General features: G+C 28.2%; 1 protein-coding gene across 1 annotated transcript; it reads left to right on the top strand.

Annotated features, from left to right (window-relative positions):
- The first annotated feature begins 1965 nt into the window (after positions 1-1965).
- Positions 1966-14859, top strand: LOC112683297 (alpha-tocopherol transfer protein-like). The gene is made up of 6 exons (XM_025554251.1): positions 1966-2398; positions 8250-8406; positions 9998-10253; positions 11093-11203; positions 14141-14246; positions 14323-14859. Exons 1-6 carry the CDS (start codon positions 2266-2268, stop codon positions 14433-14435), a joined length of 876 nt encoding a protein of 291 aa, XP_025410036.1. The 5' UTR covers positions 1966-2265; the 3' UTR covers positions 14436-14859.
- Positions 14860-15587: the final 728 nt, after the last annotated feature.

The following is a 15587-nucleotide window of genomic DNA, read 5'->3' as shown; positions in this document are numbered from 1 at the left end:
TTAGTATTATGAGAAGTTACCAATATTTTTGTAGTTATATATTATGTCAAATAATTAAAAAAAAAAAAAAGTCCCAATAGTATAATCTATATTCTTATCTTTAGATTTAATTAAAATTGTTTGAATATCTTGATTTTTCCAGAAAATTAACTCTTGTTTGGACGTTGCGTCATTACCAATTGAAGTCGTGACTTGAAGCACTAACTAAAACATAATATGAAGCTCATCAATAGATATTAATTTAAATTCATTAAATGTAATATTTTTTTTTCTCAAAAATCTAAAATTAGAAGTTGTAATAAATTCGAAGAAATAATCAAAAACGCACGGGAAAATAAGTTGCTATGGACTTTTCAAAAAATATTCAAAATGTATGAGTATAATCCATGTAATTGTTGTAGTGTGTAAAAATGAACATTAAACAACGATATAAAAACTTATTGGTTAACCTTGATATATCTAATGCGCTTAATTTTACATGAATATATGTATATTTAACAGGTGTTATGAATACAACATTAAATATATATATATATATATATTTTTTGTTGTTAATTGACGTACAAGGAAACTTGTCCACCATAAATTTTGTATTCAGAGAATTACTCGTGCATTTATTTAATTAACCCTTGGGTTAATTCAATATATTAATGGTGTCTGTTGAAAATATTTAATTATTTCACTATGTAATCTTTGCGTAATTATTTTTGTAAAGTGTGCTCTAAAAAGTGGAAAACCTGAGGACTAAATAAGGAAAAAAAAAAGAAAATATCTAAAAATAAAGTTATTTTGAAAAAAATAGAAATTATATAATAATCAATTAATTTTCTTGCAAATAAAAAAATTTAAGAAATACGATTTTATTTATTTATAATTGGTTTATTATATATTTATGGTTGGTTTTTATTAAAGCTGTTTATTTTAATTATTGGATAGTAATGTTAAAGATGTATGTAAAAAATAATTTTCTAGGTCCTAAAATTGTAATTGCCTAGGGGCTCACAAATGTTTAATCCGGTACTGTATACAACAAAGACTAACGAGAAAAAGCATTTCTCTATTTCAATATCTCATTGCAAATCATTTTTGCAATACGAAATTAATATCGACTGACGCGTTTAACTATGGCATTAACATTGAACTATGTAGAACTACTTATTTGATTTTTGTAATAATCAACATTTATATATCAATAATAATAATAATAAAATACACATATTATTTTGTGTTTAACTTCTAATTAAACTTAGGTATGCATTTATATCACGTTTATTAATTATGATACGAGTCATTAAAGTTAACTGAGCACGTGGGTTTGAAAAGCATATAAACTAAAATGTAATAGCACCGAACAAATTATGCAGATTTGTCGTTCGTATACAAACATTACGTGCTTTTTAAACGAGCCATTAAACGAGTGTCATATTCGCAAACGTTGAGTCGCTACGCGAACGACTTATCATGCGTTTTATCTACGAGTATTTTACGTTTTATACTCTCAATTATACGAATCTTTTACCGTTCCGTTGATTATTTTTTTGACTTTTAATTTTTTCCTTACTGTACACACTTATGGGGCAGCACTATTCGAGAACCATTCGGTTCCGGGTAACACGAAAACGTTCTCATAAACATCAATCCAACCGGACCAATGGTTTTTGATGATAATTCGATTTCGTCAACCGATGCGATTATCGTCGAGTGCCCAGACAAAAGGTGTTCTATCCGCACAAACGTTGCAATACACCAAATTGTGATCACGACGCAATAACGTTGTTCCGTTGAGAGATATTCAACGGTTGGGATCGTCGTCGGAATTCGAATCGCAACGACGGTCGTATTCGACAAGTCGGTAAAATCGTGCGCACGCAAACACGTCGGACCATTGTTCGTGGTCCGCACGAATAACATCGACTTGAGCGTTGCGACCTTGTCCTTCCGCGAGCGGTTCCGTTGCACGTGCCGAACACATTCGGTTCGCTAGTCGTCGCGCAGTGCTCGTCGAACGATAATCTCGCGACGGCAAGAAGCTTAACGCGCACCGGTACGTTTGACGGCGTTTTACACCGAGATATATTTCGCTGCTCGAAAGCCGCCCGACGTCAGTTCGGTCCTCGCGAGTCGCGATAGTATCGCGTTTCAGAAAACCGATATTGTGCGTTAGCGTTCGGTTTCGTTCTATTTTTTTCCCCTTATCCTCCGCTGGTCCACGGATCCTGCACGGTTTGGTGTTGTAGTGTTCGAGACGTATCCCGTGCCCGCGCCATGTATTCCCCGTCGACTCCGTTCAACGAGTACCTGGAGGTCGAGCAAGCCAAATACCCTGAGCTCAAACTCGACGACATCGAGAAGTTAAAAGAGTCTCTGGCCGACGATCAGACGTTGCCGCCGATATCAGGTCAGGTCACCTCAGGTCTCCGTGGGTCTAACCGCTGCAAGCGCTATACGTTTTTAATAATGTTCACGGGACAGTGATAGTTCATCACGTGTCCCGATAACAGTAAAAAAAAAATGTCACTAGAAAACCTTCATCGTTTAAAAATTGTACAACGTTTTATTTTTTCCATTTGGATAAGATTTGAGAAATAAAAAATTTAAAACAAAATTATGCGTAGAATTAGCGACCGTCTAAAGTTTCCCGATTGTACAGGCTATGTTGCAGAAATAAACGTATTGCTTGTTAATACACGTATCGCGGATACAACGAGTATACTTGTATAATTACTACGTTTCGGTACCTTTGAAATATTAAGTACATATTTTCCGACGAATAAAAATACAAGGAAATACTGTCTTTAAAAAAATGTTAATATACCATTTCTGATTAACCTATTAGTATTTATGAAAAATAATATTAATTATATATTATTACCCGGTGGAATACGAACGCGCCCGCCCTACCGTTTTACATGAAAAAAACACAACTCGATTGCGCCCAGCTAATTAACTTGATAGTACCCGGTTTTACCTTTTTATCTGCAAAGAACGCAACACGATTGCCCCCAGCAAATTAGCTCGATAACGCGATAACGCTCTGTGAAATATAAGGTCTTGCCTTTCTTACAATTTTCAAATATACTATTTAAAAATACAGTGGAGTGTAAAACTCAAAGTTTAAGTTAGGATTAACAAATCTGTTAACATTTTAACAATTTTCCATCGAGTATTTATGTTAACAAAGATGTGATAAAAGTTCTTACCGTGCTCAATGAACACAATCACAACATAATTTCTGAAAACATAATTTCCAATTAAAAAAATCGAGAATAAAAAGAAAATGAGAAAACGACTTATTTACGACACCGAATAAAATAATTCGACAAGAACTACATAGCAAAGAAAATTGTCAGTCCTAAGCCTGTAAAATTGGGAAGAAAAATTGTTAAAATGATAATCTAACCAAACTTAAATTTTGAGTTTTATATTCCGACTATATTTTTAAATAGTATATTTGAAAATTGTTAGAAAGGCAAGACTTTATATTTCACAGAGCACTATCGAGCTAATTTGCTGGGTGCAATGGTATTACAACCATTATTACCTTTTTCTGGAAAAAATCGAAATTTTCACGGTTTTAAGGGATATTTCTTAAACGATTGCTGTTATAATCACATAAAAATTAATTTTATTTACCTGTAACTTATATTCTAGTTTACTAGTATTCTTATTTACTAGTTTTACTAGTGTTTTCACATAAAGAAATATATAAGTGTTTAGGTATACAAAGTGTTAACTTATTATTAAAAATTATCAATTATTTTATATTGAATATTGACACGATCGATATATAATAATGATTCAATAAAAATGTAAAAAAATACATACATGTTTCATTATAATAAAAATTCTATTAATTATGTATGATTAATGTCTCTTTTTTACAATTGGGATAATTTTTTTGTAATAATTTACATTGCAATAGAAACTATTTTTGGTTTTCGTCTTTCGTCAGTACTCTTGTATGAATTTGACGTCTCTTTTTGCATCTTCATTCATGAATGATAGTATTTTTAAAATATTAATTATTTTCTGATCGTCTTTTTTTTATTTTCAACCATCCTGGTGAAAATTTATGAATTCGGTTGAAATTGTAAATGTCGAAAAAAAGTTTATCATTTTTAATGCTACAAACTCATGTAATTTTCTTTTTATTAATATTTTATACCCTCTATATTCAAAACAATTTTTTTATCAATTGTATCATCGATGTTCAGTGAAGATTTAGGTGCCTTAATTATTTTCATTTTAAATTTATTTGGCATCCAAAAATCAAAAAATTATAGTACCATATTTTCGGCGAAAAGTACCATAAATGACCACAACATTTACTTATAGCTGTTTTAGAAATAGTTTTATCTGGGTATTCGATTCATTTTTTTAAAAATATAAACTCATTATAAGATGTTTCAATTGCGACAGGATAAGTAAACCATACTTCAACGTATAATTTAACTTTACAATTATACATATATATATATATATATATATTGAAAAAGTGTAAAGATAGCCAAAACAAAATAATCCATATGAAGATATTAGAAATGTACTTTGCGTTTTGGAAATTAATTAAAACCTTGAAATTATTAATTTTTCACATAATTTATATTTATATTATTTTTCATAGAAAATAGATTAACCAGAAATGTTATAATAACATTTTTTATAGGTAGTATTTGAATGTACGATTTAGGTTCTACACAATTTCATGATTAATGCAATATATTTTTAGTTAAAGAAAAAATAAACCTAAAATTACCCTGTTTAGATATATACAACCCTCTTGTGACACGTGAGGGAGTAAGTAATGAAAAAATAAAGAAGTGAGAGATTAAAAGTATTTAATTTTTCCCGCTCACCCTATAACTAAGCGCATGTAATCTGTATTATTATTAAAACTATCAAGTTAACATACTTATATTAACATAATATATATATATTTTTTTAATTTCCTTACGTTTACCTGATACTTACAACAAAACAATCAGTCCAATGCAATTTATACTAAACATTTTTTTTAGAAAATTTGATTTCTAATCTTTCTTAGGATATTTTGTTGTTTCATTAACCGTTACCCCGATGTACTTAAAAAACGTAAAAATTTAAATTTTTTAAAATAAATTAAATATTCGTTATTTTATAATTTTCATATAAAATAATGGATGTATAAAAAATTGTATAGAAATGTTTTTTTTATTAAAAATATAAATATCTGTAATTTAAGTTATGTAAATTCTTAAGCCGCATCCACACTAACGTAATAAAACGACGAACATGTGTTCGCGAACAGGATTCATGTGTAACAAATGGGCAATTCTATCGAACAAATCGATGATCTGTATTTTGACGTAACATCTAGGGATGTTACGCGAACATGTTACGACAGGTATGGACACGTCTTCGAACATTTTCAGGAACACATAAAATTAAACAATTATTATTTATAACCAGTTTTTAAGCTAAGTCAAGTTTAACAATATTACTAATTACTTGTTTTGACATTCTGAAAAGGTACTGCAAACTTGTAAAGGATTCGCCAGCAGCTAAAAATCGAAGTGTAATTGCCAGTCTGTTTTGAACCGATATAGGTTCTCTTCAAATTGTTTCAGTTTTAGCGAATTTCGGCCCAATCAAATTAATAAGCAAACCAAAGTCACTTAACGACATCCTCATAAAGTTTTGAAATTGTCCATTAATTTCTTGCGTCCTTAAATCGTTCAATAACGTATTTCTTCTAAATTTTGATTGCCGAGCAAAAAATTGGGTTTGCCACTATCGTCTTCGTCTTCTATTATTTTTCTCTAGTGTGAGATGAATATAAACATAGGTTGCAGTAGCAATTTAAAGCGACATTACAAGTTTTTATGCTCAGCGATAGATTGAACTACTATGAAGTTATTCAGAAAAGTTATTTAAGTTATATAAGTTAATTTATTGATTAGCTATACGCGAACATGGGTACGTAAACATACACACATATTTTTTAGTTGTTCGGCAGACAATTTGTCAAATAGTTCATCGTTTTGTTACGCTAGTGTGAACGCGGCTTAACGATACATTTTTACAATAAGTTCAATAATTTATTGATTATATTCAAAAAATGACAAACCAAACCTATTTATCAATTTTTTAACACCCTGGCGGCAAGCGAAAGAGGTTAGTAATCATGACCAAATTTAATCTAAATTTCTTTCTTATAATAATGAACAAAATTAGGAGGTGAAAAATCAAGAATTTGAAAGTTCAAAAATAAGGACCACCATAATATATATTGGATCTATAAGAACTAATGTATTAATAATTAATAATAAAATTAATTATTATTTAAGTTATAAGTTTATTTAATTATTAAATAATTTAACGTATTAACTACTTAGGTTAAAATGATTTGAGGATCATAAAAATGTGTATTTTATGTAATAAAAACCAACCAAAAAACTGAATTCAAATTGCAGTTATCTACTCAAAGATATTGAGTGTTCTCAGTTAGCGTTTACACACTGTATATATATATGCAAATCCCTCAACAAAGTACTAGATTTTGATATATTTCATTCGTTTGATAACGATTGCAAGAGTTATAACAATTTCTATATTTACGAAAAGTTCAACTGATAGACATTTGATCGTTATTGATGAAATGCCTCTTTTTAGATTTTAAGATTTGCATTTAAAAAATCATAAACTAGTGGAATTTATAACAAAAATTCATTATGTATATATACAACCAGTAATACATACGACCGACTAAATTTACCAACAAGCAACATCCAAATCGTGAGATTGAATAAATTAATACAAAATCCACTTACCGCAATTGTAATACTAATATGAACTATACATTTTGACATTGGATATAATTTTGCTAAAAGGTTTGTAAGCATAGCGTTATAAAACATAAATAAATATACCATAACGTTGAGTTTTGATTAAAAATATTTTAAATTTGTAATTATTTTCGTGTTAAGTTCCATAATTTATCCTGTCAGCAAACAACATAGTTGATATTTAATTTAAATAATTAAAAGTTCTCTAGAATATCCATCATTAATTATCAATCAATTATTGTTACTCGTTATGATATGTTGTAACACAAAATAATTATTTATTCAAAGTTATCAGATTTCATGTTTGTTTTTAATTTTAAAAATATTATACTATATTTATATTAAAACACGACAGTTTTTACGGGTCATCTAAAGTGTTGTGGAAAAACGGTCGTAATTATAGCTTTTTTCAAATAAGATTTATATATTATAGTTGTTTAAAGTTTAGAGATAGACAGTTTAGGTTATCAGTGTTATCAAAAATGCGTTTTAATTTAATTTGAAGTGTTGAAAATTCAAAAATTATATAAAACTTGAATTCATTTTTTATTTTAATTTATTTTATGTCATGTGTCGAATATGAACGGGAATCGCTTTGAAATGTAAAGAAATTAATGATAATCCAATCATTTTCATTTTGTAACTAAAAAATAATAAACATAATATGGAATCGTTTTATATTGTTTGTGCAAACACATTTATTTTTATTTAACCATTGAAATTTTACATCATATGTTTGAAAATATTTTGTCGATTTGATGCATTTTAAAAATAAGTATTCAGTTTTGAATCATCATATAATTTAAAAAAATGTATTATACTAGTAACAAGCCACATAAAAAATGATAAATGAAGCATTAAGGTACCATTAACTTTATTAATATAAACATTTGTCTGAGTATCTAAAATATCTGTTAACCTATATTATGTAGTTCCCTTATTAGAATAATATAAAATGTTCCACACAATTTTATAATATTTTAGGTAACGTAGAGTATTTATTATATTTACAATCATTATCAATTATTATTTTTATCTTTGTATAACTTGAGGAAGGGATTTTTGGGGTGTGACTTCCTCCTGAAGTATGTAGTTCACTTAACCTTATCTCATTCACTTCACAAACACCGTCCAAAATATAATTTTTTCAAATGTATAATACCCTAGTTATGCCGCTGATTTTTATTATACTAATCGTTAATAAGTCAAATTATGAAAAAAAAGAAAAAAAACTATTGTTTTGAAAATCAAAGTGCGTAAAACTGAAGTATTAAATATTATCAAATAGGCATTATAGTACACAGGAGTAGAATGTGTTATATTGGTCAATTTTTAAAATTTAAATACACTACACACTACATTTTACAACTAAATTTGCAACAGCTTATTAGAGTAATAATATAAAAAATTTATATTTTTTTTCAGAAAAAACATACTTAGCGTTTCTGCACAGCTGCAAGTTTGATATTGAGCTAGCCAAAAAAACTATCAAGAAGTTTTATAGATATAACTTCGATATCCCTCAAATATTTTGCGAATTGGATCCATTATCCGAAGATATTGAAAACACTTATAACTGTTTGTGAGTATATAATTTTATAGTGAACGATGAGAGTAATGAACTATTTTTCTAGAACGTTTTCCGATGATATGAAAATATTAGACTAAAGTCAAAATCGAAAAAGATTATTTTATTTGAATTTGGTGACTTCGACCCTTATTGGGCGTGTGTAATGAATACACTTGTTACGGAAGTAGAGTTCGGAATTTCTTAACGCGGAAAACGCACAATACGTGGCAGAATACTATACTTGTTACTAATGAATTACAATTCAAATTATATGAAAACACTGGGGGTGTACGTGATTAAAGTGTTGATGGAGAATCATTTTCGTTTCGGAGCATTTGTTCACCAATGTAGATTTAGATAAATGTTTTTTTTCCAAAACGCGTTAATTGTTCTTTTTTTTTTTTTGATGAATATTAATTTCACGCACATCCACATAGGTATTTAAGTTGTTTTTATTTATGTTTTATTATGCAAAGCATTAGAATTATTGTCACACAAACACGTGTTTAGTGTAATAAAGAATTCATTCTATGTTACGAAATTTGTATTGTTCAAGACGTGCACTTGTACCTGCAGGTTTACGTTTCGAAATAATATAAAATATATATATATATATATATATTACGTAAGTAGTATTAATATATTACACATATAGCTGACAACCTCGATTCGTTAATTATTATAAATCGAGAAACAGTGCATGTAAAAACATTTAATGATTTCCATAGTAATCTGCAACGATATATATATCACATATTTGTTTTGCTCGACGGTCGCGATAGTCATGCGAAGATGTTTCGAATGCATTGAAATAATATTATATTTATATTATCTATGTATACTGCAATTTTATATTTTGGGCGACAAGCAATTGCGTACGCGTTACATAATAGCGGTACGATTTAATATGTATCGCTTTAAGGTTCGAAGTTAAGTGAATTCAGTAGGATTAAGTTTAGCCATGAGAACATCGAAGTATTAATACATGCACTATTATTATGTATGAGTAATTTCTGGAAGATAAACTCAAAATCAAATACGGATTTAATTTATTCCATCCGTATTGTGTTCAATAAACATTGATTTGTGATAATTGTTTTTCATACGAATAGTTTATTTGGATCAGGATATTAACGGTCAACTTACAAATAAAATACCGATAGGAAAAGTCGACTGACAGCCAATAAAATAATGTTTGTACCAAAATAAAATAAATGAGTAAAATAATAATTAAATATATAGAAAAAAATCTTGAAGAACGATCGACTGACAATTAATTATTTTATCGTAAATATATCAATAAAAGCTTTCTCCACCAATTAATTCCAACGTAGATGCAAAACTTTAGCATGTGTAACAATTTTAAAATGATCCATATCTATGCAAAAAAAAAAAGATAAAAATAAATTCAAATAACATCATAATTAAGAGGACGCTAAATCCATATATGTCATTTGTAGTGTATGTCTAATATCGGTTGATTGCCAATTTTGGTATTTTGACTGTCGCATCAGTCGAATAGTTGTCAGTCGATTAATCCAAATCCATTAGGATTATTATATCTGTAAGTATTTATTTTTTTTTTTTCCATTTCTTTCCACAGGAGCATATGTCAAATGCCGACGGTCAACACTGATAAAAGTGATCGAGTTCTATATATTCAGTTCAGAGACTACAATCCCGAAATGTTGGATTTCGTATCAGCTTATAAATACCTCGTCATGTGGATGCAATATTCGCTGTTGAGACATGGAACTTGTGATGGAATAATCGTCGTAATTGATGCAAAAGGGTTGAGTTGGCGTCATATTCTAAAAATTCCCATCAGCATAACCATGCAATTGATAAAATACATGGAGGTAGGTTGCAAAAAAAAAAAATAAAAAAGTTCCTCTTTTAAAAAATAAACCATAATATAAATATAAAATGTAAATGTAAATATCATGCCGAGCTAATGTACATGGTGAAAATCGTCCTATGTAGATAACCCGAAAACCTCTCTATAATATATCCATGATGGAAAACGGAATATTAATTTGGTACCGTGTGATTCCGTCTTAGATTACGTGTTTTATTGTAAAATTATTACGATTAAAATCCTGATGTTGATAAATTTAAGCATTTTTCGGTTTATGAAATATAATATAAATTATGTTTCCAAGTCTAAATGTATTTCTATATTTCGGATTAAGTAATAATTAATTTTTAATTTATTTTTGTTGTAATTTTAAGTCATTTTAAATTAGTTCATAATATTCAATACAAAATTAAAGAGTTTAATATTCATTAAATTATTTTTAATTATTTTTTAAAATAAAATTAGTACTCGATTCAGTAACTTGAAACGTCCTATCCTAACATCCATCAATGGAATTATTATTAATTCACAAACCATATAAATTGATATTATAGTGTTTTAGTAGATTTTTATAGTATGTTTTAATGAAAAAAATAAAAACACTTTTTTTCGATGTTTTTTACATTTCAAGGACCTTTTTGTGCGCTTAGCATTTCTCTAAAGGTTTTATAAGAATTTAACATCCAGGTTATAATTACGATGTCTAAATACAACAAATGTTGTTTATTCCATGCAATATTGTTTTGTTTTTTCATACATTTAGCGTATGAAAAGTATAATGTGTTAACTTATTTTGGAGTAGAAATTAACGCTATAATTATAACTTTATATGCTTTTTAGGTAGCCCTGCCAGTTCGTTTAAAGTCGATACATGTATTAAACTGCGGATCAGCCATACAGGTGGTAATGAAAATGATTACAAAAATCGCTAATCAAGAACTACTAGGAAAAGTAAGTTAAGCTCATGTTTCAGATATTTAAAAATATATATAAGCGAGTGCTTAATACTATTTCATACATTTCGTACACATTATATTATTCTGTAGTCATACGAAAAATAATAGATAGATAATACTCTTTTTTCAATTATTATAATATCAATATATACTAGAGGTCTTAGTTGTGAATGAGTATTAGAATACATGATTACGGATCCCGAACACGCGACAAAAAATTCGGTGCACACGAATATTTCGGAGGCAATTCAAGTTCCCTTATATTATTCCCCATATTCGAATTGCTTCCCGTAATAATCGATATAATTGACATTGATTTCGATATTTTGATTTTGGAAATTGAGTGATAGTGAATATACTGTGACTAAACTTGTTCTAAATTCTAAACTTGTGATCTAAAACAAATAAAATGTGTAGTTATTTGCGGTTATAATAATATTTTAGCAGCATATCGAATACGATAATAGGTATATAAGCTTGAGTATAATAGAGATAAAAGTGCTACATTTTCGTACTTACTGCTCGCTAACATGCTCGGTAACAATTTTACCTATTGCCATTGAACAATAGCGGAGTATGATATAGCAATAATATTATAATATAATATATGATTTGATATAATGTTGCTTTTATTAGTTTTCATTATAAAACTACAGATTGACACCAGGTACTATATCTGCACTATCGCGTCAGTATACGTTTGTGAACTATCTTAATGAAGCCGTGGTATATTTTTCGTTATAATTTGATAATTTAAAATAATTAAATAATTTATTTTGATCAAAATGTCTATAATTTTAAGTGACATGGGAAAAACTTATAATGGTTGATGTTATTATTGTATAAGTCGATAGTTTATATCAATTGTATTGATTCGATTAATAGAAAATTTACAAATGTAAGGCAATTCGAGTTTCCACAAAAAATTTAATATATGTATGACCATGTAAATAATACCCTTGTATATCTGTGTATAATACCTGTGCTTACCCACGTAGTGTATATTGATTCAGAATTAATATATACTATAAATATTAATATCTATAAAATATAAAATTATGCATAGTCTCATAATTATTAATTTTTTTATAAATATTGTTATAAATATTAATTAATAATACTAATTGTATAGAACTTAATTACTTATATATTAATTTTATTTATTATTAATTATTATTAATTATTCTAATTATTTAAAGATGTTATAAATAGTTATTAGTTATGCTTAAAAATTAATAACATGCGTTAGTTTATCATAAAATTGTATACAGGTACAAACTAAAAGTATAATAATATATAAAAGAGTAATATTTAAACTGGTTTTAAGATTAAAGCTTAGACAACCAAAAAACTATTTTATCCAATTTTATTTCATTGCATTTACGTGTGTATGGCTCGTATTTAAACATTTTTGGTGATTTTAAAATCGTTCCATAACTTATTATTGTACTTAAATATATGAGTATTCAAGCTCACGAGTATTAAGAAACATGGTTATTAAAATACGCGGGTATGCACGAGTATTTTTACTACTCGGGTCTTAATTCCGTCCTCTAATATATATTTACCAGCCAAAAAAATTTTTCAATTAGTAAATCAAATTATTTACTTGTCGTAACACAACCATCTTTTATTTTTCAAATTCTAATAAAATTATACTCACAATATTTGAAAATGATTATTATACAATTAGGTCATGTATTTAATTGAATAAACGTTTAAGTTCTAATATATATATATATATTGATATTAATATTAATATACTGTACGAAAACTAATTAATTAACCTTTTACCCATTAATTTATGATAATCAGTGAGATCCAATATCTAATAAATTATATATTTGTATAAAAATTGTTAATATTATTATTAATGTATTCTGACCTTCATATTTAATTTCGATTTCCTATTTTATTAAAAAAACTCGTAGTATATCGATGTATTATAAGTTTCGGTCCTTCGTTCCTTTTTTTAGTGCTTGTTTAAGATTATTTTCTTTACTTAAATTTATAATACTAGTACTCGACAAAACAAGATAACCTCACAGGTACACATTAAAAATCGATTACTTAAGTATGCAAAAATACATAAAAAATAATGTTTATAAAAATTTGATTAGAGATATAATACCAAATAAACATGTTTTTCTGAAAAAAAAAAGTTATGATCATGGTTTATAAGACTATGCACGTTGTAAAATGTACATTTGAATTAACAGAATAAAATATATAGTATTTTACCATAAAATTGATATCATGTTATATTTAAATACATTTTAAAACAATCGTATAGCACAACATAGATTCGTTATAGCTTAAGTAACAATAAACAACGTAAAAATATATTATCTGTAATGAACCACTGTTGATATTTTATTTTATCATTCGAATAAAATGAAATGTAAATTTTCCTACAGCATTGTGTTTATTTTCATTTAAATCGTTTAGTTGTCATTTTTGTTTATTATCAAAAAAAAAAAAAAAAATCTGTGTTTTATTTTAAAGGATAATTCTCATTAGGTACTTTATTTATGTTTTTTTGAAATATTAAATTTTAAAAATGTATAACAATAAATAAAACTTGCTTCATTGTTTGCGAAACATCCGATGAGTGGGTTTTAATTTCACGTGGTTCGCACCGGCAGTGCATTGCAAACAGTACTTAAATATGATTTCAAAACGGTATCAAATGTGGACAGTTTAGTCATTGGGTAAATTGCAACTATTTTATGTGTGTCCACTCGTGGTGCTGTAGGGAAATTTAAAACGTTCGACGATCAATTGTAGTTAGGCTCGTATGATCAGAAATGTAAATCTTCTTTGAGTACTAATATCAGTCGGACGAACCACATGCATCGAGTTACAATCGGTGCACGTGGGTAGGCGGTGGAGATCTTAACATCTAAAATGCACGTTAAACTATGTACAACAGATACAACTCCATCAAGTCGGTTCCAACAATATTTTCGATTACGTGCCGAAAAAACTAATGCCTTTGGAAACCGGAGGGTATGGAAAATCTCACACTTTCTACAACGGTAAGGTACCGGCGCACGGGAGCGTTTCGGGTCGCAGTAACTGATCGTTTCACGTACTGTTTACTATTTTTTACAGACGAGCTGTACAACAACATCGGTGACATCCAAGATTATTTCCTCGAACAGAACGAAGTGTTAAACAATCAATTGGCGTACAACAAGCAACGGATGGTCGAAGACAACGAATAGAAGAAACGGGGTGGCAGGGGTTGAGGGAGGGAAACGAAATTATTATTACCATTATTTTTCGATTATCTTAACGCATTAGTATTAGCAACGCTAATGGAACGCATTGGTTTCATGCGTTGTAATATTATTTTAAGTGAAATATTTTGTTGCTTCGCGATTAACGTGCCATCATTAATATTACCTTACTCGCAACGATATCGGCAGCTAAACGTACTGCAAAGCAGTTACTGTGCGCGCTTATTTACGCACATATTTATTATAGCTTTTTGATTTTTTTGTTCACGCATCGTACGTTGCGCCGCGAGTTATGACGTATTTAGTATTGACGATTTTGTATTTTTTTTTTTATATTTTTATATAAGTATATTTTTTCGCGCTATTGGATAAAGCTGACTTACGTTGGAAATAAAAACAAAAAAATATATATTACTGTTTTATTGTAATAGTGTAACTTGTCGGACAAAAATTGTCCAGTTAACAATCATATATGCTGCATCAATAAGATAATAAATGCAAAGCGATTATTGATATTCGATGAATAACGAGGTATTTTTATGGCATATCAACTTGACGAAGTACGCAAATAAATTGTACGTGATATTGACGTATCTATTTAACAGTAACTAACGATATTGTGACACATTTACGTTACATACGTTTGATAATAAGTTATCGATATATTATAACTGGGTTTTGAATTACATTTTCTCATCTACGTTTGTACTATTTTCGTTTTTATTGTTTTTTTTCACGAGTCCATTTAGAAGTGTAATCGATGTACATGTAATCGATATTCCATCGATATCATTTTTCTCCGGTACACTCCAGACATTATTACACGTGTATTACGTATTTACGTTAGCAATAAGCGAATTAAAACTTAATTGCTAATCAAATGGACTTACGGGTAGTGCACCGAACAACACTTAATGCGCACGCAAGTCTAAAATTTGTAATTTAAGTTTTAAATTAAATTGATTCATAATAATATAATATATACTATGGATTTACTTATGTTTTTGTGATTTGTCAGTTTTTTATTTGAACGTTAGGTATTTTTGAAGGAAAATTGATTATTTGATTATGATACGTTTTAAATTTAGTTCTCCTTTTTGTTCCAAAAATAGCGGTAAAAGTGTCTTGGTTAATATC

This window comes from Sipha flava, unplaced genomic scaffold (genome assembly GCF_003268045.1).
Source record: "Sipha flava isolate LNK unplaced genomic scaffold, YSA_version1 223_pilon_pilon, whole genome shotgun sequence".
Lineage (NCBI taxonomy): Eukaryota > Metazoa > Arthropoda > Insecta > Hemiptera > Aphididae > Sipha > Sipha flava.
Note: the sequence above shows the minus strand (reverse complement) of the source record. Positions and strands in the feature narration are given on the sequence as shown.